The sequence below is a fragment of the Amblyomma americanum genome, chromosome 5 (assembly GCF_052857255.1).
Source record: "Amblyomma americanum isolate KBUSLIRL-KWMA chromosome 5, ASM5285725v1, whole genome shotgun sequence".
In the NCBI taxonomy this organism is placed as follows: Eukaryota; Metazoa; Arthropoda; class Arachnida; order Ixodida; family Ixodidae; genus Amblyomma; species Amblyomma americanum.
Genome location: NC_135501.1, coordinates 188580469 through 188604718, shown reverse-complemented (window position 1 = coordinate 188604718; position 24250 = coordinate 188580469). Strand labels below are relative to the sequence as shown.

The following is a 24250-nucleotide window of genomic DNA, read 5'->3' as shown; positions in this document are numbered from 1 at the left end:
TCGTCGCAATAGGCTCGGGATAACCTGAGACGGGCGCGTTTCGACACGGAGACCGCGTTGGTTTGCAGTCGCTATTCCTGTCCCATCTTGCTGACGTAATGCGTGTCTCGGACTTTTAGCTGGTTATACTTAACCTGACGTATCAAAAACGAAAGGAAAAGGCTTCCGTCTCAAAACAGCGTGCGCGTGACTTTCAGGGAGTGCATGCAGACAAGTGGGTTCGTTGCGGCATAACAAACTAACAAACACTGTTGTTTTGTGTAACAAGCAAAGCTATAAATAAATTAGTCATTAATATGCATACGTGGGGATTTTTTCTGCACTTCTTCCCTGTTAACAAGAAGAAAACAACTGCCACCTCCGCGGTGTACGTGACCGAGACTTAAAAAGGACATACAGCGAGAATCGTTCTATATCTCTATCAAGAATGGCGGGAGCGTTGATGACGTGCGTGTTAACGAAACGAGTCCAGAGGAAATCCCCAGCACAAAACACCGCTTTTCCCTCACGTGGACTTGTCCAGGTGGAAGGCAGATATCTCCGCGCTATTGAAAGTGCGATTCGAGCGTATGGCGGCCCCCAAAGAAGACGCGTGCACCCTGCAGTATATTTGGTCGCGCTGTCGGCGCTGGCGTGCGGCTGGTTGAAACTTCACTGACGAAGTTTTCGTGCATTTACGCTCTTACCGGTAACCGCGGTAATTTTTTTCTTCAGTGCGAAAGAGCTTCGGTAAGGGGACGAGCGTATCACAGGTAAATAAATGCTTGAGGATGCCGGCGCCGATAGTTACATTTGGTACTTCACCGTCAAAGTGAAATTAACTTGACTGAGTGATTCGTGGAAGAGGGGTGTTTTCTGGCTGTGCGTCTATCTTGGATGGTATATGGGTGATTCACAGCGTTGAACGCGAGAACGTGTGGTTTTTTACCCTGGTTGGTGTATACATGGTAATTCTTGCGATGCAAACGGTCTCCGCGTAGCGGGTCGTCAGCGACAACTCCCTTCCGCCGACCAGCGACAGTGTTGTCCTAGGCCTAAAGGGACACGTGAGCGCTCGTGAGAATGCGTCATCTTGTGTCAATGCGCTTTTAAGGCGAAAGCCTTTAATGGCTCATACTCCCGGTCGAGATCCTGTTCGTCCGTTAAATCGCCAACCGGAAGTCAGGACAACGGAAGTTACGTCATATTGTCCGTCCGTCCGTTACGCTCTTCAACTCGATAAGAAAAAAAATCCTTGTGCACGATTGGATTCGAACCACCATCCTTCCGTTCCGTACCCGAGCGTGCTAACAACGACTACGCTACTTCCTTCCAACGCATATGTAGTTTATCCTTGTGAAGGACGGTGGAGAGTGTTTGCTGAAAGGCGTCGAATCGGACGGATGCCTCCAAGCGCCCTCCAGTGTCTCCAGCATTTAAGATTCACAAACAATTATGTACTTAATCGTCATTTTAGCCACGCATATCAGTGACACAAGCAGCAACACCGCGCTAAAGGCTTTCGCCTCACCACACTTTAGGTCAGCAAAGTGCCCCCCTGAATTTCTTTTTGATTAGAACGCGCCTGTCGTTACAGACTATCTTCTATTTTTTTTTATCCTGGCGCTCTCGCATATGTGAGGGAGAACTATGACGAGGTCTTAATGCCAGAGGAAGGGTGGGGAGGGATGCCGGCTATATATATATACTTCACACTGGGTAAGGGAAAGGGGATGCAGGGTATACGTTTCACTGTCGCCTCTTCATAGCGGGGGACGGCGAAGAGTCTGGGAATGTTTTATCTTAAAAACTTCGTTGAGCCAGCTTCATTTCACCGCGCTACAACGCCACAGGTGCTCATTTCTGGCTTTCTTGGTTTACCGCTTCCCGTGCTCGTTATTCGGCCAAGAAGTGCGTGGTAGTGCCGCAGTGTGTGTGCGCGCAGCTCTATTGAATTAACAAGTGGTCTGGCCCAGCCCCTGACGGCCCTGACCCCGAAGAAGACACACAAGCACACAGCACCGCCAATCGATACGGCGGCGCGACTTGCCGAGGGGGGGGGGGGGGGGGGTGCAAGGGGAGAGCGCGTGTTCTTTCGTGGTGGCGGGAAAGCGAAACCATGGAGACGAGGGCCGGCGCCCGTCGAACTCTGGCTGCCCGCCGATGATGATGGGAAAAAAAGCACGCGCGCTCGTGACTCACGCCTTTCTGCCAGGGCCAGGTATACGTGTCTGTACATACCTGCTGCAGTAGCGCCGCAGACCCCCTCCCTCACCCTGCCACCATCCGTCCCTCTTGATGACGCTGGAGGAAGGAGGGGGTTGAGGGTAATAAGCTTCGCGTAGTAGCCTCGGGGGTGCTTTTGTCTTACGTTGCCTTGGCGCCGGTCCTCGACTCACCCACGATGATGCTTGGTTGCAGAGTGGCTGGCTGGCCGTTGCAAGTGCGGAGCCGCCATATTTCGTGCACTCGTGACTGATTGCCGTTGTGCAGTGCGTGTTTGTGCACGCTTGCGGAGTCACGTGATGTAGGGCGGGGCATCATAGTCGAAGACACACGCACGCAAGCACGCACACACACGCACACGCACAATTGTGTCGCGGGGATTTCGCGCAGCTTACTCGCATGCCATGTTATTGCAGTTGGTTTTCGTGAGTATGACCATTCTCGTAGGTTTTACCTCGGAGGACCGGACTTTTCTTCATCTGCCCACTTCTTTGCGTGTCTGTCTGGTAGAGAAGGCGTCGATCATTTCGTACCTTGTTCAATGTTTTTTTTTTATAGCGAACTAATAATCGTCGCCTTATTGAGACGTACAGCCTTGGCCAGAAGTCCCCAGGCCACGCGGTCTCCGTTTGAGCCGTTTAGTTAGGCACTTACGGCTATCGCGAAGCCTGCAAGACCCGGAGGGGGGGGGGGGGGGGGGGAATTGATTGTTTCAGGTGCGCTGTAAGTGCCCAAATCAGCCCATGTGGCCCGAAGGCTGTCCATGACTCAAAACATGCTCACCAGGTTGAGGAGGATTAGAGAAGCATGGTTCGAATTAAGCGAGTTCGAATTAACGAAAGTACATTTTGCATTTATTTCGTTTTACGACATACCGATACTGCACCCCCCCCCCCCCCCCCGTTCCAAAAAAAAAAAATAGTGTTCGTCCAACGTTTTAGGGTAATCCCCCAAGGTGGAGTAGATTTCTTAGAAGAAAACAATTACTCATTACCATCCACCCAAGCGCAGCCGTACGCATACAGAGGAAAGCTATACAGCTTCCTCAGAAACTTCGTAGTTAGAGAAACCGGGGTTCGAACCCGTGACCACCGCCTGTCCGGGGCAGTCGCTCTACCAACTAAGCTAGCCATGACAGATCGAATTGATCAATACCCCCAACTAGGCACGGTGTTAGTCCAGATTTTTAGGGGAATCCCCCAAAGTGGAGTAGATTTGTAATAAGGCGCTTAGGTGGACGCTGATGAGTAATTACTCCCTTGTTTATTAGAAAAAAAAAAGATAGTGGCTGTCTGGCTGAAAATCGCCGCGAAAGAGCAGCACCAACCGATGATGGGAAGCACCAGGCTTACACGATACACGCACCCTGGCGACAGTAAGATGGACGGATCCACCAAAAGCCGGCCATTTCCTATGGCTCGTTTTGGACGGCGCTGAAAATGTGGGACAACGGAGGCAACAGCAGACCTCGACGACGTTGCCAGCACCGTGAGCGGCGAAGCCCCCCGATCCTTATACCTTCGTCACGCCGCGTACTTTTACCTTCCCTTTTTTTTTTTTTTCTCCTCCAGCGACTTTTGCTATTAGTTTTCTCCGTCGTTCTCCTAACGTCGGCCTCCTAATTCACGCCACGCTACAGCCGAAGGATGGTTGAAGCGGAGCTGCGGGGTTAGCGGACACCTGCCCCCCCCCCCCCCCCCCCCCCCCCTCCCCCTCATGCCTTGTCGCGCGCACCATTCATCAGCACAGCATTGTCTCGGCTAGCCGCGAGCCAGCGCTGAATGGGCCGGGCCCCTCGGGGACTGGTCCGATTAGCAAGGGAAATGCAGCATTGTACGCCGGCTGACTGCCTAGCTCCCTTCTTCTGTTGGGCCAGCGCAGAGCCGGGTTCCCGACCCCTGCAAAGGTGGAGGAACGAGGCTTGTTGTGGCCTGCCGAAGGACGCACCGTTCGCCCTACATATCGCTGCTCGGCCGAAGGGGGTGTGCTTGTTAGGTGCAGCGTCGCCGTGCGATCCTGCGCCGAGCGGCCCTGCACGTCGCTCCTGTCGGGAATGCGAAACTCGGGCGCGGACGTGGAGTGCGCATGCGCTGATCAGCACCGTGACTGGGCCTTTCGTGCGCGTGCTGTACAGTCCTGTACAGTGTAAAAGGGAACGCGCTTACATTAGCACTCGCGGAGCAGAGTTTGTTTTCTTGTGAAACTTGGGAACGAGTCATGGGGTTCTTTCGTCCTAGAAGCATATTTACTAGAAAAAAAATATTTACTAGAAAAAAAAAATCAGTTTAAATGCGTAGCTACATAGGAATTGTTACCTGCGTGCAGGTGAAGTGCTTATTTAGTAATTTGTGCATGCATACTGTAGCCCTGATGGGGCGATCTTGTAAAGTGGGTATGAGGAAGGACATGATATAGAAGCAAAATATTCCACTACACTAATAGGTGGCAGTAATTTGAAATGTGGGCCGAGAGATTTACATAGCTAGGTTGCACCGGTGTCATAGTGGCCGCTGTGTTTGAGACTAGGTGCAGGGATGTGCTATCGTGATTCACTTTTGCGTTTGTAAAGCAGTGCTGTTTGGGAGGAGTGCCGCTGCTGTGAGGGGAAGTACACTTGAAGGTTTGACAGAGAACAAAGAAACCTTGCCTAGAATAGAAGACATTGTGCATTGGTGGTCTGTCCAATCTTGTAGCTTTCGCTGTCTTGCTGTCTCCGACATCAGTTAACACAAGCTCCTTATTGATTAGTGAAAAGGCTATTGGGACAGCGTCATACTAACGACAAAATGGAGTGTTAAATTTGCTGGTGGAGGCCGCGACCAGGTACAACTACGATTTTTGTCTCTGCATAATGAAGAGTCTCGATCACATTTGGGTAAAGATTGTTCCATACATGGATGCTTGTTTTCTTCACCCTAAATTCAACAGAAGGTCCTGGGAAGTGCGAGGTGCATGTGGTTACTTCCTTAATTTAAAAGGGCAGTGATTGTTAAAAGTATCTAGGTCGCTGTGCACATGATGGGAGCACATGCTGTAACATGCAGTGTGTTTCCTGAGGTGTGCTGCATAGTTGAAATGTGCTATTCAATTAAGTGGGTACATCTCCTTGTAATTTGTGTAATATTGTCATCGGTGGGGTGTAGTTAGAGGCTAACTACATGCTCTATTCGCAGCTGAAGTCAAACACATGTGCTTTGTCCCATGAACTTTTAACAGAGCGCGAGTAAAAAGCTTTCATTCATTAAGCATGCAGTCATTTAGTGTTGAGCATTCAGAATAGGCATTTTTTAACCCTTTGACACGCTGTGTACACAATGGTGTGCAAAGCAAACTCGTAGCTTTTTCCAAGATTGGGCTGTACATAGCAGTGATTGCTTTGTTTCAAGTGAATTTCACATCCTTCATCTCGCAAATATTGCACGAAACAGTGAACGGGGCAGCACATCATCTGCCATTTTTGTGCAGACATATTTTGCTACCAGTGGTCACATCATTCTTTTTTTTTTTGCAATTTCATGCATAATTGTGCACCTTTTGGATTATAAATTATTTCCACGATCCTTCTGACAAGTCGCGGCATTTCGATGTTGCTATATTTATCAGTTACGACACTTTGTACGAAATTTTTTACCTCGATGCAAGAAATCAACCACTAGTATTTTGTGCTGAAAATTGTGTTTCTTAAGGCGTGAATCTAATATTTAGGCAGAAAAGCATTTAATTTCAATGCAAACAAAAAATGGCATGTCAAAAGCACAGCAACTTCATTCTAAGGCTGTTTGCCTGGCAGTGTTGCACGTAACTCCTGAGAGGGAGCACATTTGCAGCACTTGCCTTGTGCTTTATTAGTTGTTGCTCATTTGTTTTAAGGGTTGCCGTGTGTCAAGGTAATGTGCTGTGTTACCATTAGGTTAAGTGAACCAGTGCAGCTTGAGTGATCCATCTTAATGGCCTACTTTTGCTAGGTTCTCGGCGCATGCAAGAATCTGTTAAGAGCTTTACCCGGCTGTCATGAAGCTGTCTAGAAGCAGTGAAAAAGTATCCAAGTCTGCTTTGCATAATTGATTTTCTCAGACCCTATTTCCTGGACATGCACTATACCTGTTTGACAAGAAGATATATTGCTTGTATTGAATGGCTACTCTTACGGCCCCACAAGGCAAGCATGTGCACAGGCATCCGGTTATGTTTTAATGCACCTTACATCACAATATTGATGTCATGACATACTTCAGTAGCAGAGATGTATAAGATGCTTTGTGTCACCAGTTTAGAGGTTTCTGAAAGTTATGTGCTGGTCAAGTTGCATTTGTTTGGTGTAGCTTGATAGACCCAATTCTTCCCTGTTCATTTTGCTAGTGTCAGCATTCATGTGACCTTCATGTCTTCAAGACTTCAGCTATGGAACCAAACGCTGCTTTTTAGCAGTGTTTATGGCTACCTCTTCCTTTTTTTCTGGAGATAACCACAAATAGATTTTTTCTCTTTCCTTGTTTATTCTACTTCGACATGACATACTTGCACACTAGTGGGCTGATGGATACATTGCCACTTTGTCAGCCGATGTTTGTGGGATGATGGCCTTTCTGTGCACCATTCTGTGGTCTAATTTCCTGTCTTCTTTCTTCTCCCTTTCTTCTCACTAGTAAAACCAGTGGTGCAGAGGATTAAGGACTTGCGGCTGACCAAGGATGACTTCGATGTGCTCAAGGTCATTGGGAGAGGAGCGTTTGGAGAGGTAAGGCTTCTGTTGAAGCCTCCTAAACTAGCTAGGGAAACAGCTGCTGACAAAGCCTCGATGCAAGACAGAATTCCAGTTTTTTTGCTTGAAGCTGGTGAAAATACAGTTGCTTCTGCAATATGTTGAGCTATGTGCGGGATACCGAGCTTTAAGATCGAAACGAGCTGCATTGATACGCATGTGTCAGCTGAGAACTGCTGTTGAGCCCTTGTTAGCAGCTAATTAGTTTTGCGGGCATTGTCTAAAATAAGCAGATGGTAACCTGTGCAATGCTTTCCTGGGGAGGCTGGCGTCACACATTTTCACCTTACTAGAAAAAGATGGAGAAAATCTCAGTGCAGACTACTGAAAGGCATGCTATCGTAAGCATGCACTGGCTCCTCTTTGGGGACCGAACCAACCCTCTAATATTTTTGAACCAGCACACTTAAACTGTGTTATTTTCCTTGCACAGTATTTCACCAAAATGATTTATTACAACTGTTTCTTGCAGCCACTTATATATATTGCATAGATTTGGAGTTGCTTTACAGTCTTTAAAAAAGCATGCACTTGCAGCAGTTGTCAATACTGTGGCAAACGACTAACTGATCCAGAAAAGACTCCTTCAGAAAGGAGTTGCATAGAGTAATTCACTGCAGATGATTATAATACTGCCCTGATGGCTTCTTGTAGGTGGCTGTTGTGAAGGAACGGAATACAGGGAAGGTGTATGCCATGAAGATCCTCAACAAGTGGGAGATGCTCAAGAGAGCAGAGGTGAGCTTTATAAATTAATGGCATCAGTTTATTTATTTATTTTTTATACCTAAAATGCCCCTGTTGGGGTATTTTGGGACATATTAGGGGTATATTGACGGGTAATATGAGGGGTATATTGAGGAGTATTGTTGGGGTGTATTGAAAATCTTTGCTTAATTTCCTAAGTTTTGTAAGCCACGAGTGCTGTAGCCTGAAAATAGCTTCGTGATCCTACTACTCGTACTTCATAAATACTAACGATCGCCAGACCACGTATTTATTGCAGTCATATTTATAATACATACGCACAGCTGTGCCGTGTGATCTTTTTGCGCCATAATATGTTCAAAATTGCGCCATGGAAATTTTCCTATGATGTCGGGCAGCATTAGGCATGTTTAGAGTGCTGCACTTTGAACAGCATTTTAGCATGGTACTATTTTTAACAGAAGCCTAAGGCGCATATAAAAATGCATGATTTAAGTGCAAGTATGTGTAACTGTACAAATGTTTTCATAGCAAAGTTTAAATTGCGCTACCTGTTAATTCGAACTCCGCGTAATTTGACAAATTTCTGGTTCCCTTTGAGTTCCAAGTTATCGGGAGTTGACTGTATTTGTCCGAAGAGCAGTTTAAGTTGGGGTAGTATATCATTATTTTCAACAATATTTACACTTTCGCTACATTTTCGTTTCCTTGCAGACTGCCTGTTTCCAAGAAGAGCGTGATGTGCTTGTTTTTGGAGACAGGCGGTGGATCACAAATCTCCACTACTCATTTCAGGATGACACCAACCTGGTAAGAGCATTGCCTTTGGTTATCTAGACCTGTGATTTTCTTCCCTGGCATTATCTACTAACTGTTATGAGGTTTCTGTGTTAGTTTATGCAATGTACCTGTTTACTTGTTTGTGCAACCAGCATTGATGTTGAGCTTTGTACACAAAGCCTAAATTTGAATGAATTAAAACTTAAAGAGAAGGTTTAGTAATGGGTTTAAAGTCATAGCTCAGTGTTTGTGAGCATACACGTTTGCTGCTGTGGTACTGACGACACAGTTATGAAATTAGCAGTTTGTCAGATTGCACAGTACTGTGTAGCTAAATGTCCCTTGGATAGAGGTAACCAGTAATGTTCTCAATGTAACGCAGTGCAGTTTTGTTCTTTTTAGTGTCTACACATCACCATCTGTGACACTTTGTTTAGAGAAGCTGCTTATAATAACGTTTGGTCTTATAATAACTTATAATAACATGTTGGCTAGTTGGTCTTGGTACAGGTCTTGGTACATTCTGAGTGAGGTACATTCTGAGGACATATCACACATTCTGAGTATGGTAGCTGAACCCATGCAAACATCCACCTGTCCATAGTTATAACATATGGCTTGTATATGTAAGCTTTCTTGTGCTTATCTTTTACGTTTATTTCTTTATTTCTTGTCTAGTATCTTGTGATGGATTACTACTGCGGGGGAGACCTGCTGACACTGCTCAGCAAGTTTGAAGACAAACTTCCTGAGGAGATGGCGCGCTTTTACATCACCGAGATGATCCTCGCCATAGACTCTATCCACTCATTGCACTATGTGCATCGAGACATCAAGCCGGATAATGTGTTGCTCGACGCCAATGGACACATCCGACTGGCAGACTTTGGCTCCTGTCTGCGGCTATGTGATGATGGAACGGTGAGCGCTCTAGTTGCTGCAGTCAGTTTTTCAAGTGAGAGTAAAGGGAACAGTGTCCAGGGTAGAAGGGTGTTCAGCCCTCATATGCAGTGGGGAGTGTGTGAGAAAAAGGCATTAAAAAAAGAAATAGCGTATCATGGGTCGTGTGATTCTATATGCACACTAATAGTTGGAAATCGTATTAAGCGACAAATACATGGGTCCAGAAATGGCACAGAACAGTGTTGCTGCCTATAACTGGTGTAATTTTGTATGCGAAAGCATTTTCGTTTCCAATTGACCTCGTTGCATTTAACTTTGCATATGTGCTCAACTGAGCTGCTGATACACAGGTTCGACTCAATGCTCATTGGCATGGTTCACTGCCCTCTGACCACCTGAAGTTGCATCTGAAGCGCTATGCCGCAGTTCACACACGCTTTATGGTAATAGCTGTAGGAGAGAATATTTCCAAGGGGTATATCTTGGCAATACAGCTGTTACTTTTTTTGCCCTGGAAAATTGGAAATAGTGAAAGCTATTTTTGTAGCATTGAAGAAGCAATGTATAGTGCAAGTTGTGTTCAAAAAGTGCTGTTTTAAGTTTCAAAGTATGACCTTGACTAAATACATGTGAACTGACACACATTTGCAAAGTCATCCATAAAATGCAACAGAATGCTTATCGTGGCGAAAATGGGCTAAAAATACCTTTGTTTAGGTTAATTTTCTGCCAATTTTTGCATTTAAACTTGGCCTGCTTGCTTACTCAGGTGAAGGGTGTGGAAGGCAATCTCTTTTTAAGCTTAACAAACCATCACAACTGATGCAAGATAATTGAGTTGGTTAGAGCATAAGCTGAGTGCCCTTTTTAAAGCGACTATGTGGCAGTGCTGATGAGCACTGAGTTTGATCTGCATTGACTCAAATGCAGTTTTAATGGCCTCAGGTGACAGGAATCTCTGGTTTTGCTGTGGTCACCTGACATATCCAAATCAACTTGACTGGCTTTTAAGCCTAGTTTAGTTCACTTTATGAAGCTGTTTTACAAAAAGAAGGCTGAATGAGACAATTTGTTAAACAACAAAGCTGGGAATATTTTGGATGATAAAATAAATCACATTCTAACAACTTCTCACTTGTTTGTGATGGTTTTTAATGGTAATAAATAACTAATTAGGCTACTGTTACATAGCCCCTATGAATAGAAGTCGGCCTAATTTTCTACTCTCAGTTGTATCCATGCCTCATTCGTTTTGTGTTTATGTATGCTGTTCTGTTTTGCATTGTAGCTTCACGGCGGTTTCTTTTTGTTCGTCTTGTATAGTTTTGCATTCACTATTTGTACAGTTTTTTTGCTGTCAGTGTATCGAGGAAGCAAGTGTGGCTTTCTTTATGCCTTGAAAGTGGTAACCAGGCAATTTTTCAAAGGGTCTTCAGTTTCTCACTGTGTGCATCTTTTCTTGCACGGAAACAATGAAGCTTAGCACCGCTGATGATGGGCTTCATTTTTGTTATTTTAAAATATCACAAAGAGAGTGCAGTTCGGAAGCTAGCGAAAAACAAAAACCTTTTAAATGAACAAGTCCAGCAGTCGCCATACTCACCGCTCCAGTAGCCTCAGTAGTGTGTAATGCATTTTTCTGCTTTCACAGTAGCGATGAAGGACAAGAGCCAGCGTGGGAGCAGTTTGGTTCTTGCACTAGGCTAGTTCTTAAGCTAGTGCTAATGAAGAGAAAAATGACCCTGAAGACAAAAGCAAGGGAGCGAGAACTCATAAATGCATTTCTTGGGTGGTCATGTTCATTTCAAACCGCAAATGAAGCCCATGTACTCAGCAGTTAGCTGGGGTTTACATTCAGCACATCAATAAACTGGCATTACCTTGTACCTGCGAATTTCATTGATTGAAGTTTCTTCCCCTCAATTTCATTCCAGGTTCAGTCCAACGTTGCTGTGGGCACTCCCGACTACATATCTCCTGAAATTTTGAGGGTAAGCTGACATATTGCTGTGCAGTCTTCCATTCTGGGTAGTGTAAGTGACATGCCGTCTTAATTTACCTCTTCCGAGATCTTTTGGTGTTCCTCTTGTGCACTTGTTTTCCTTTGTGACAAAACTGGCAGTACAGCTCAGAATGCACCGTGCATTGCAGTCTTTGCTGAATGTATCAATGCAAACAAAGTGAAGCAGGGACTTTGCTACAAGTGTTTCACATCTGCGCGCTGGCTAAGCTGTCTTGCAGTTTTGCAGCTTCTTGCTTGCCGCGCTGCTGTTCAAGCTTTTTTAGTTTATAAACTGTTGCCTTTTGTGTTAGGAGCAGAATGGCTCACTGTGCCAGCCGTTTGATGCAGTCGTGCAAAAGCCAAGTCAGTGTTTGTCACTTTACCACTGCTGCCAGCTGCAGACCTCCTGTTTGTGAACATGCCATTCATTTGCTCGATCTTGTAACCCTCCACGCATACACACACTTTTGTTCCTATAATTTTCATCATGTGATTGTGAGCGTTCATTGCTTTACATTTATTTTTTTTCTCTTTTGGTTCTCCGTATTGCCATCTCTGCCTTCACTTGCTTGTGTAAACTGTATGTAGTTACATGCATTATGGACAGGTTTCCTAATTGCCAACTTGTTAACTCACTACTCAGTATTCTTGGGAAGATAAGAAGGTGGGTGTAACTCTTTGCTTGCATTTCTTTTGACTGCTTGCAGCACTGTGCTGCCCACCCGCTCTCTATTTCATTCCTCTTTCCCTCTCCCCTCATGCTGCTTGTTTTTTTGTGCAGTTCATTTGTGCCCATGGCTTGTGTATTTTATATTTTGGATGCCACTTGGTTTGTCCTTATCTTTTTAGTTCGTAAGCTTGCTTGAATGCCATTTGCTATGTCTATAGTAACTTCTGGGACAGATTGCCAGCTTAGTTGCTTTAGTTTTGCATTACCTGGTACAATAAAAAAGAAACCTGGTATTCATTTGCTCAGTATGGGCAATTTCCTAGCCTATTGTAACGAGTGATTAGTAAAATTAGCAAAAGCTGAAAGTTGCAGAATGTGTTTCTTGCCGACTATGAAGACACTGCAGCACAAGGTGCTCCAGCATTTGAAGTCATGTTCTCTGAATTCAGTGTTGATAGCATTTAAAAGTTATGGTCTTTTGCTTTGTTATGACAAGGTGTAGGTGGAGGCACGACTGGTGCACTCCCATGCTAGTCTTTATTCAACTTTCAGCCGTCTTTAAATTCAGACTTACGGCTGCTCACACTTCAAAATTCTTCACTGCTGTCAAGTTCCAGTCTAAAGGCTCAAAAATGGCTCAGGCATGCGCAGTTCACACCCCTCCTCCTGCTCTCTTTCTCCAAATGGTCACAAGCACCATCACACTCCTTGTCGTGTTTTGTCTTCCTGTTATCTAAACTATTGTGTCAGCACTTGCTACCTATAGTCACTGTCACGTCCCTCACTTGACTGCCCTTCGTATCTTTTCCTTTGTCTGTTCCTAATCTTCATGTATTCAACCTCCTGCACCTGTCTTATCCTCCTCTGCACATCATTGATCTTGATATATATGGACATGTATGTATATGCTTGAATTATGCACCCAACTAAAGTGGAGTTTTCGCCGGTTACATGCTCTGAGACAAATGACACAGCTGAAGGCCCCGTCTTTGATTGGCATACCTTGTTACGCGCAGTTGTGCTCTTTAAATATTCTGAAATTTTGTACAGGAAAAGAATCTGGCAAAAGTAACATTGACAAGCTATCTTTATGACTTCTCTAGTTCTGCTTTACATGGTGACATTTGAGTGTGTCCTGCCTGAATTCTGTGCATGCTTTGCTACTTGAAAAGAGCATGGAAAGTGTTACACCCAAACGTCACCATGGAACAGATATGTCTTGTAAATTGTAAGCTTCTAAGCTCGATAGTAAGGGAAGTTATTTTTTAAATTAAGGGACTTGATTCACTACAAACATTTGGTCATCTTCTCTGCTGTTTCGCTACTTTATTATTCATGTGGTAGACCAGCTGAGAACTGGTAAAAAATTGTGCAGGTAACTAGCTGTAATTATTTATTCTAATTATTTATTCTCGTACTTGCTGAAAAGAGAGGACCTGTGTGACAAAACTAGTGCTGAAATATTAGGGGCAAGATGTCATATACTAAATATTTTTGTGCATACTGTAAATTCTTTTTTGTTGTTATCCTATACTGTATTACTACTATATCTTACACTAGCCCGTTACGCCCAATGGCGATGGCTGGGACACTTTATTTTTCAATCTTTTCATTTGTCCCGACATGCTTTGTTTCTTGTACTCTAATTCTTAGTGATGAGTATGGAATCTCAGAGCAGGTGTAGAAAGTTTTGTCAGAAGTTTTACCGGCTTGGTGGTTTTTAGTTTTTTGGATAACAATTGTTAGTGCAGGTGCTGTTAGTGAAGTGGCACTCTGTGAATACTCATTGGTTGAACTGCTTGTTCTCAGGAACTGTCTTATTTTTATTGCTGGCTTTTTTTGCTCCAGCCTTCAGTATTTGTGAAGTTCTGAAGTATTTTGTCAGTGCAGTGTGTTTGTGAATTTGTATTTGAGAACCTGCATGCTGTAGTGTAGCCAGCACATTCTGCTGAGATAGAAGCGTTTGTGTTGTGCCACAAGATGGGACAGAGAAGCGAACATGATTGTCACTGTCTTATGGTATGGGCTTCAACAGAAGAGGTGGCAAAAGCATGTCTTCTTAGTATGTCGGATGCACTTTGGTGCGAAGAAAACAACGTCACACGCATGAATGTGGTATTTCACTGAAGTGAAAAAATAGATATTAGGGTGCTTGTCATGTCAGGAGTTAGCTGTACGCTGTTGTATACAGTGCAGATAATCTGTTGCTGCATTTTTGATTCACCATAATGCACTGACTCCCTAACAAAGCAAAGCTCACAAAACTTCTTAGTTGCATCACTCGCTAATCAGCAGCCATGAAATCATCTACGCATAGTTTTTCTGGTTGCACTGACATTCGTGTCAAATTGTCAGGAGAAAGCTACGGCTGGGACTGTTGGCAGAACAGCCATTGGACGCTGCTCAACAGACTGTGAAAACAGAATCAGAGCGTAGTTAGTGTGGTATTCTTTCATGGCCTTCATTTGGAACACTTAATTGCCCGTATCAGCCTTCTACCTTGGTGGGGTTTTTATTTTTTTGGCATACACCTTTCATTCCCCCAACTACTGCCACTTAATCTTTTTTCTCTGCTGGCTCTGTGTCATCACCGTAATGACTTTTTGCTGCTCTTGTTACACCAGTGCAGAGGCTTCTTAATATGAGCCTTGTTTTTTTCTTGTGGAACAGCACAGAATATGTTTCAAGTGGGGCAGTGGTTGCAGCATTGTCGGATTTCAGCTTTATGACAGTAGCTTACAGACCTTATTTAGACTGCATGCTCCAGTTGAGTCATTGTGGAGGCACAGGCTGAATTGCTTGAAAATGCCTGGGTTTTGTCGAGTGCTCTTCTCTGTCCCACCTCTGTGTACTGTTCTCGTGTCGCATTGTTCTAGGTCCGGCTGCCAGCTAGCCTAGCTTTTTTATTGTTGATTGTTGAGGGAATCACTGTCTCTTACTTGGGATTTTTGCTTCCATGATCATGGCGTCCATGCCTGCATCATGGATGGCAGGCCATGGAAGACGGCCAGGGCAGGTACGGCCCCGAGTGCGACTGGTGGTCCCTGGGTGTGTGCATGTACGAGATGCTCTACGGTGAGACGCCCTTCTATGCTGAGAGCCTGGTGGAGACCTATGGCAAGATCATGAACCACAAGGTCAGTGCCAAGGGGGCACTTGCTCCACCTGTGTAGTTTCCCATTATAAATGCTAGAGGGCAACCTTGTGCGGCAGTCAGTGAGCCACTCGATGGGAATCACATGGAATACAGATATGAGTAGGCTTTTCAATAGCCCTGGAGCAGTGCGGTGCAGACTAGATAAAATGAAATCTTAGTGTAGCTGGCTCTGTTAGAGGTATGGCCCTCTTATGCTTGTTTGTACGTCTATGCAGCTGCACTCGAGCGCCATAAGTGTATGTGAGACCCATTACCTGCTTTAAAAATTTCACTTCGTCTATTCTGCTGAGCACCGCTGACGTTGCAAGTCATGTTGAGTGTGATAGTGCAGCATAGATCTTAAAAACTTGGGGGTCTCTTTAATCACATTCTTAATGAAGAAAATGCGATACCATTTAGGTTACCTGTTATGTCTACAATGACTGTCTAGTATTTTTATTGCAATTTTCCTGCCAACACTATGGTTGGAGCTTGTTTCGTTGCCTTAATAGGTATGCAGAGTCATCACGTTTTAGAATGTTCAATTACCTTTCATTAGATTCTCATATGAGGTTATACTAATCCGGTCACTAATCCACCGTAATCAACCAGCTAACCCCACTGATCCACCGTAATTCACTTTTTGGGGTGGGCTTGCTTCCAAAGTTTTGGAGGTCCTTTGAAATTGTAGTGGGGGGGGGGGGGGTCAACTTCCAAACTTTGGGAGTCCTCAGATTTTTCAAATTTTGCGCGGTGCCCTATGACTGGTTCACTGGTGGCCACGTAGTGTTGATGACGTCACGACCCTCTCATTTGCATACGTAGATCGCGGGGAGTTTTCATACCACTACTGGTGCAGTGATGCAGCAGTTAAGAGCTGCGCGACTGCTCCGGCAGGCGAGGCTTGCACGACCCAAGTTGCTCTTCTCGAGCAACCTCTCGCGATCAATCATTAATTTAACTGCCATCTGCCACGATGATAAGTTTGCTCACATTCCGGTGGCCTGGTTGTGATGATGCCACAAGGTCACATGACCTAGGTGGCCCACCTGGGTTGCTTTTCTGGGGATTTTTCTTGGATTTTTCACTCACCGTCAACACTGCCACCGACGGACGCCGACACTGATGACAACGCCTGCATTTCTGCAACATGGGCTCCTTAAGGCTGTCGCGTTAAAATTTCTCATTTTAAGGCAGCGTTTATTGAATATTATTGGTGCAGGATGTGTATTTGAGACTCGACAGCATTGCTTTCTTCTTTTCTTCAGAACTGCTTTGACTTCCCGGACGATCCTGGCTGCAATATTTCAGAGGATGCCAAAGACTTGATGCGGCGATTAATCTGTAGTGCTGATTGCCGGCTCGGACAGAACGGGCTACTGGACTTCAAGAACCATCCGTGGTTTAGTGGTGTCGACTGGGACCACATACGAGAGAGTATGTCGATTTTTTTTTTGTCTATTAGCTCCCCCCTAAACTTTTGTTCTGAGTTTTCTAAATGTGGAATAGAGTGAAGTGGCTTTACGCAGTGTTTGCTAAAAATAACCTTTCTTTTGTGAGCTCAATATTTCATAAATTAGGGCAAAGTTAATAAATCAGAATTTTTCGTGAGAACTAAATTTCACGAAGCAGAGGTGACAGGCCCCTTGTCACTCCGTTTGACTAAATGATGTGTGGGGCACCAATTTTTTGCGAGGTCAATGTGATTAGCAAAAAACGTGAAAATTATGTCATTGCTAAAATTAAGTTACGGTAACCGTCAGCAAACCAACTTAAATTGAAGTTAAAAGCTGTGCAGCCTTACATATCTGCCGTTTTCCTTACTTTAGCTTGTGCCCCGAGAGAATGATTATTGTACTCAATATATCTAAGTATGAATCAGTTGTGATGTGATGTACCTTTGCATTCTTTCATTGGTGCTGTGGCAGTGACAGTTCCTGTGGCATCAGCTGGCTGCGCACTTAGCTTCTCAGTTAAATTTCGGAGTGCTGTCTTTGTCCATAACATTAGGTTATGTCTTACTGTATCTCAGAGATCGCATTTTTCATGCAGCACTGTCTCTTTATATAACTGCACAAATGTTTTGCCAGTGCTCTTGGAAGCTGAGCATTATTTGAATATATTTCTTTTTCATCATGCACAATTACTGTTTAACTCCTGCTTCGTAGACTGTTTCAAATGACAAAGTTTGCCATTTTCTAATCTTTTATTTTTGTAAATAATTTGATTAATTTGACCAGCTCGTACACTGTTCTGACGTGACGAAGTGGGTTGAGTTTCATTATTTTGCTTGAATAATTAAGCAGCTTAAATTGACTAAACACATTATGTACAGCTTTCTTGAGGGCATGCATTGAGCACTAACAGTTGGCTGCGTTTGGTTGGCCACAGGTCGGGCGCCTTACATTCCGGAGGTCAGCAGTCCAACTGACACCTCGAACTTCGACGTGGATGATGCTGACCTTAAGCAGCCGGTGAGGAAAGATTATTTGCTTTGCTGTTTTCAAAAGCTTGCTTGTTTGTTAGAATATACTTTTAAATTTTATTTACCACTCTTTTTGAGTGCCATCGGCCAGTTCCAACTTGCATTGAGAGACCCGTGTTTACTGAAACGTGCTTGAGCACATTTTTCAGGCACCAGTCTTATCATGTTCTCATGGACTCAGAATGCTCACAGTGACTTTGGCTTGTATGTACCAACACTTTCGTATAGTCGGAAGAGCCAAAATCAGGCGTATGCTGTCTTGTACCCTTTGTGGACTTCCTTACTCTGAGACTGGAGTGGAGGTTTAAGTTCAGATAACCCTTAGTTAGTGGCATCATGATTTATTGTGCTGGCCTGTGTGTACACAGAAAAAAATGAGGTTCCTAGTCACACAAGTTCCCTCTTTTAGCTTTTTAAAATAATTTGGAGAATAATCTTGTGATACATCCAGTGCTGTCGGTAATCACCTTCACAAACTAGCAGAAAATACAGCATTCGTTATTGACAAGTGTAAGTAAAACAGTCGTCAGTAGCCCTTCGTGCAAACGTTGATGCGGATTTTTATAGTGGTTTATTGTGCGAAGGAAAAAAAATGTAATTTGCAAGCTCAAGATATATAGCAAGGCAGTGCAGAAGAAGACACAGGATATGTGCTAACATGCATCTGGTTTTTATTTCAGAAGAAGAATTCGCCCTTGAGGCATAAACAAAACAAATTCAATAAAACAATCAAAATCTTCCGAGAAGTTTGCAGTAGGCAGCAATATGCACATTCAAGTTTGGACGCAATGAGTTTCTGTGCTCTCATGGTTTTGTACTATGGGGCACATGTGTTCTGTGTGTCATGCCTTTTGCACTGCATTACTGCAATGTACCACCAGCTTGCCAGGCTACCCTTATTTATCTCCAGATTTGTGTCAGATGTTGCAAATACTAACGTAATGCTGTTAGTTATATTCTATTCTCATTCTTTTTTCTCTTGATTGGTTCTTTTACAAGTAAAATGCAAGGTGGTAAATGCTACGACATTAGCTCGAATCAAAGCACCCTTTTGTCCCTCACCTATGGTTATTAAATTGCAGGATGCTTAGTACTGAGAGATAAAGTTAGTAGAGTAAGTAAAGTCACTTTGACTGTTTTCAGTGTGCTGAAACGTTTCTCATGCTTGTGCTGTTTGGAATCAAACTCATGACCGCTTCATGAGGAAGGCATCCTAAATGAATGTGGACTTAGCTCTGGCTGTTCTGTGCTTCATGAAAAAAATGCTTGATTTTATTAGATGACACCCAACAGTATGGTTGATTTCCACTTGTGAGTTATTCGAATTTTGGTCACTGATTCAAGCATTGAAGCAGAATCCACTAGTGCAAAGAGAGATGTTCCGCTGAATAGTGCTGTCAACCTCTGCAGAGCGGCAGATTTATGATATCTGCTATCTGCTTCCCCTTTATGGTGTCACTGGTCTCCTTCACTTTTTACTTGTGCTGACTCTCTGGAGTGATGAGGCCAGGATGTTTTCCTTGAAGTGAGGGGTGTGTTTTTTCCTCTTTTCTTCTCTTCTCCTCTAGTACTACCACGTAATGCCTTTTGGGCTAGGTCACGGAAGTGCATTCAGTCGCTTTGGTCGAAGGCTGGTAAGGTGGACCTGTGTGTGTGAGCTTGGGACATGTACACTAGCTTCCCTTGCATCGTCCGTAACTGTGACATTTAGTGGCACTTCGGAATCACATGTGTTTCTGGCTAGTACCAGCTGGTACCACTGTCTACGTTTAATGCTTATGGTTTTGTCTTTTGGCTGACTCTGTAACCAACTTGTCCTTGTGTGTGTGTGCTTAGTGCTTGGTAGCCTTGCATCATAGTGCCTGTTCCAGTGAAACTAATCCTGTTCTTTCTTACGCAGTTTTCGAGCCAAAATCTTGTTTTAAGCTAAATTGAGTTTCAGCTTGGAAATTATGGCTGCTTATCTTTTTTTAACTCAAAGGCGTCAAGGCATTGTTGGGGGCCGTGAATCTGCTTGGCTAGAAAGGGAACAGAAATAGACTTGATCAAGACGGTCAACATGAAGATGTAGACAATGATGTCGTTTGAGTCTGTGAAGCTAGAAACAGTAGAAAATAAAAAGAGAGCCTGAGAATAAGGAAGTTAACAAAACATAACATACATTTATGAAAAAAATAAATAAAAGCTGAGAGATTGTCATTCGCTTCATTTGATGCAATGGGAATGAAGTAATGGAGAATTATTTATTCAAATTTTGTGTTTGTAGAAGATGCTAAGGTGGCCGTGAGGAGTCGCCGTAATTTTTGGCTTGGCTAGATTAAAACTGGCAGGAGTCGATACATACGTTGACGTGGCCTGTATTTTCAGCCTTGGGGAAACTGCTTTTTCTCCCGTCCAGAGAAAGATTCTCATGATCGGAAGATGCATCACTGCTCCTTGTCAAAACGCAGGAGTCGGGACCACCAAGCACCAACGCTGTGTTCTCTGGGCTGCACCTGCCCTTTGTGGGCTTCACGTACACGCTGGGAAGCCGGCTGGCCCACCACGGTGTGGGCGACTCAGTGGTGGACGGCGTGGCCACCCAGTCGGCGGGAGACGAGAGCCACCTGACGTGCCAGAAGAGGATCCGGGCCCTCGAGAGGGAGAATGCCGAATTGGGGCAGCGCCTTGCCAGTGAGCACAATTTTTACCAGAATTACCACTGCAGAGTCTAATTTTTAGAGGGTACACTTGGTCAACTCTGAAGAACGAAAGTCATCTTTACTACGGAGTTTGAGGTCTCTGACAAACACTGTATGGGTGCTGAATAGCTCTGAAAGCACAAAAAAAAAAAATTAAAGGACAAGCAAAAGGTGTTTCTATAGAGCACAGCTAACCCACATTTATTTGTGCTTTATGTTTTTTACATGCGCCTTTTTATGCACAAATGTTGCTGGTGGGTTCCAATCTGTGGAGCAGAACAGGAGTAGAACGTACTGCTGCACCATGTCATGCATGTATGAAACCAGTGGTGGGCGCGCTGCACCATCATTCGCTTGAGTAGTACAGCGAAGCCTGCTGCCTACCAACGGGTCAAGCACCGCTAGATGCTAGGGGTTCGAAATATCCGTTTTTTTTTTTTTTGCCTCAGTTATTTTCGGGCCAGAATGGTCCGCAGTGCACATTTGGGCCTTTTTTCCTTCGATATGTCGCCAGGTATGGTCCCTTTCATACAGCATCATTGTCGCCGGGCACCCACTGACTGGCGCCTGGTGGTTTATGGGTTCGTATCATCCTCCGTGGCTTGAGAAATAGTTCACATCATCCCGAACCGTAACATATTTTATATAACACACTCTTGCCAAGACATTTTTAAAACTCGTATCGTCATGAAATTCGGATCAGCTGTGATTGTATCATTGAGATTCTACTGTTTTTGCAATGTGCATCTACCAGGAGTGTTCTAAGAACCGGTTACTCTATTGTAAGTGCCAAAGCATAGGAACCTCAACTTAATGAAATTCGCGATGTAACGAAGTTTTGGGCTGCAAGTATAACTTTGATATATCGAGGTTTGACTGTACTTCGACCACATCATCGTGATTTTAGCAGGGCGGTACAGATGTAACTAATAATACATACAATGGCAAGTACAAGAGCTCGCCATGAGCTCTCCATAGCGTGCAACCTGATCTGTGTGCATATATGTTCTTTTCCTTGAAAGGTGATCTCAAAAGAGGACTGTCGAATTCAACCAGTGAAGCATTACAAAGGACGTCGTCCACAGATGGTGAGGTGCGGAGGCTTCAAGATGAAGTCAACACTTTCAGGAAGAGGAATGCAGGTGTGTGACGTGGTGACAAACTTTGTTGCTCCAGCAGATGAACAACTGTGCCATTGCACTTCTTGTAATCTAGTTGTGGCTTGGATTTCTGATGATAGCAGTCAGCAACCCAGTAGCTGCAGCAAGCTCTGGTTGCGAGGAGCTCCGCGATCAGGGCACTGACTTCACAGGTGTTGAGACATATAAGGCGTGCTGAACATGCAGGATGGAAGAAAATGAAGACATTTTTGATTGTGACATGCTTGTATGTGCATCTTGCTTCGTGACACCAGTTGGAATTGTCTGTGGTTGCTGGCTGACTTTTCGGCCTTTTTGGATTTGAAGGGGATGAGAAATATGCTTGATTAACCAAGCAGTCCAAAAATATCCAGCTGATAGCTGTATGGTATTATGGACGGTTCTTTGGAACTGCTAGAATACTGGAGCAGTTTGAATATTTGAAGCCTAATTGGCAATTGATGACTCCATGGCAGGGCCTCTATCTAGCGGTGCGTCACAGCTACTATTTGATGGCCTGCTCTCGTCTCGTTGTATGTGTACTGCTTTTAATTTTGGTGCTGCTATCTGATATCCATCTCGTTATCACTAACCCCGTGCATGTGTACATGTGTGTGTGCAGAATTGGAGCTGGAGCTTCAGCAGAGGCAGTCCTTGTCCAATTCACATGGAGGCTACCCCGTAGGGGACGCCAAGCTCAAAGAGCTGGACAAGCAGCTGCGGCTTTCACGGGCAGAGAAAGAAGAGATTCAGCGAGTGAGTGACCAGGGGCCATACTTTCAAATTGTCATGTTTGGTGGTACCTTCACTTTTGTGCCATAATGCAGTAAGGACATTTTTATCCATCACTACTTTTCTCTTGGTGCTTTTCACTGAATACCATGCATTTGACGCGTTCGATTATGCATACTTAATGCGCATTTGGTCTCAACTGTGACTTAGTAAGGTGCCTCTAGGTTTTTCATACACCTCTATGTGTACTATCTGAAAAGAGAGCAGAAAGATATATTGACTGAGCACCTGGCACATTGCACATAGATTATTTTGCATGCCATTGTACCTTCCAGCTCATTGGCCATGCTAAGGTGATGCAGAAAGCCATGCAGAGACAGCTTTAATGTGTGATGGTTCAGGGGCTCTCAAAGAATTACATAGCAGCAGCCCTGATTGTTCCTCATTTGATGGCATGCTAAAACGATCACTGCATTTGGTTCCCTATTAGGATTTGAACGATGCCCAGGAGAGGCTAAAACAGCAGAGCAAGGAGCTCAAGGATGCCCTAGCACAGAAGAAACTTGCCATGGACGAGTACACCGAAGTCAGCGACAAGTGTGTACACTGGATTTCTTTCATTGCTACAAAGAGGCCAATTTGTGTGTGTGGTTGGTGTTACACCTTCTTCATTGCTTTATACCAGGCTGTCGGAGTTACGGACGCAAAAGCAGAAGCTTTCCCGGCAAGTGCGCGACAAAGAGGAGGAGCTGGAGAGTGCAATGCACAAGATCGACAGCCTCCGACAGGACCTCAGAAAAGCGGACAAGCTGCGGAGGGAGGCAGGTGTCCTCTTTCTCTCCATGAGTATGAAATGACTGAGCTGGCTTTGTGCAGGTTTCAGGGAAAACATTTCAGTGAAGCTTAAAACTGAAACCATCTCAGCCAGACTGTCAGTGTTCTGAGTTGTGGCGCAGTCATATTGATGGCATCAGTTTGACAGACTGCACTGCTTGATACAATCGTCTAGCAGTGGACGAACACAGCTGCAGGAGCAATTGGAAATGCAGCTGTGTTGTGTTATAACCGCTGGTAAAAGTAACTGGTTTACATCCCAACTACATTCGGCGTAGCTCAGCGGAAACTACATTAGGCCCCGCAAATAGGTATACTCTACATATAGATTCACCCCCCAATTTCGGACAGTCATTGTAGTGAAAAAAAGGTCGACTTTACGCAGCAATATACGGTAATCGAGACCTAACCTAGCTTAGCCCGGTGGAGTGCTCATATGTGGAGGGTGAAGGTGTGAGGAAGTTGGAGGATTGATGGAAAAAGCTGGGAGTAAACTGCTGAAGAGGCCAAAAAAAAGGAAAGTTAATTGCTCTTCCTTGAGGCTGTTATGATGCCCTAGCAAGCCACAGGTTGCTGCTGATACTCCCATCATCATCGTCAAATGTGTGCACAACATCATGGGTGCAGATTTATTTACAGGGAGCTGCATAAAAGGGGGGAAAAAATGTGGTGTTAGTTGCTGACAACTTTACCCACCTCCCCCGCACTACTGTAGAGCTCTTGAGTGTGCGTGCCTGCAATGAAAAACAGTTGATGCTTGTGTGTATTTGTAGCGACTAGATGGACGAGCAAATTTTTTTCTTTTCCGCAGCTGGAAGCTCGCGCGGAGGAGACGCAAGCTGAGGCCCTGAAGGAGCGGCGGCTACGGGAACGCAGCGATGAATATGTGCACCACCTGGAAGGGGAGCTGGAGAAGAGCCAGGTCGGGCGGCCAGCCCATGATGTTTCTCAGGAAGTCTCCAGGTCAGCTGCCACCAAACTGGGCTTCTCATTTTTTCTTCTTTTGCTTTTTTTTCTCCCCACATTTAATGCACGGAATGCTTTCAACTAGCTGTCATTGCCAACATTGGCTTTTCAAACTCTGCAGTGTTTGAGTCAAAACTTGCTTTATACTTTGTGTTGGAATCTTTTCCTAGCAACAGCGAGTTTTAGAAGCTTCAGCAGCTCATCTTCTCAGTGGCCTGAGTGATGCCTGCTAAGAGGTCTTGTTTTG

The 24250-nt window shown here is 44.6% G+C and overlaps 1 protein-coding gene across 7 annotated transcripts in view; it reads left to right on the top strand.

Moving 5' to 3' along the window:
• The window catches only part of gek (serine/threonine-protein kinase gek), a 127516-nt gene that overhangs the window by 64069 nt on the left and 39197 nt on the right, over window positions 1-24250 (top strand). For 4 of the 7 annotated variants that reach the window (XM_077666167.1, XM_077666166.1, XM_077666165.1 and 1 more), the window contains exons 2-16: window positions 6852-6943; window positions 7622-7705; window positions 8390-8485; window positions 9134-9376; window positions 11293-11349; window positions 15024-15167; window positions 16435-16603; window positions 17558-17640; window positions 19220-19285; window positions 20102-20324; window positions 21355-21474; window positions 22094-22227; window positions 22694-22800; window positions 22889-23024; window positions 23849-24000. In XM_077666167.1, the coding sequence (XP_077522293.1) occupies window positions 6852-6943; window positions 7622-7705; window positions 8390-8485; window positions 9134-9376; window positions 11293-11349; window positions 15024-15167; window positions 16435-16603; window positions 17558-17640; window positions 19220-19285; window positions 20102-20324; window positions 21355-21474; window positions 22094-22227; window positions 22694-22800; window positions 22889-23024; window positions 23849-24000 (1906 nt within the window). The remainder of the gene's footprint in view (window positions 1-6851; window positions 6944-7621; window positions 7706-8389; window positions 8486-9133; window positions 9377-11292; window positions 11350-15023; window positions 15168-16434; window positions 16604-17557; window positions 17641-19219; window positions 19286-20101; window positions 20325-21354; window positions 21475-22093; window positions 22228-22693; window positions 22801-22888; window positions 23025-23848; window positions 24001-24250) is intronic. The other 3 variants (XM_077666170.1, XM_077666169.1, XM_077666168.1) reach the window with 1 other exon arrangement.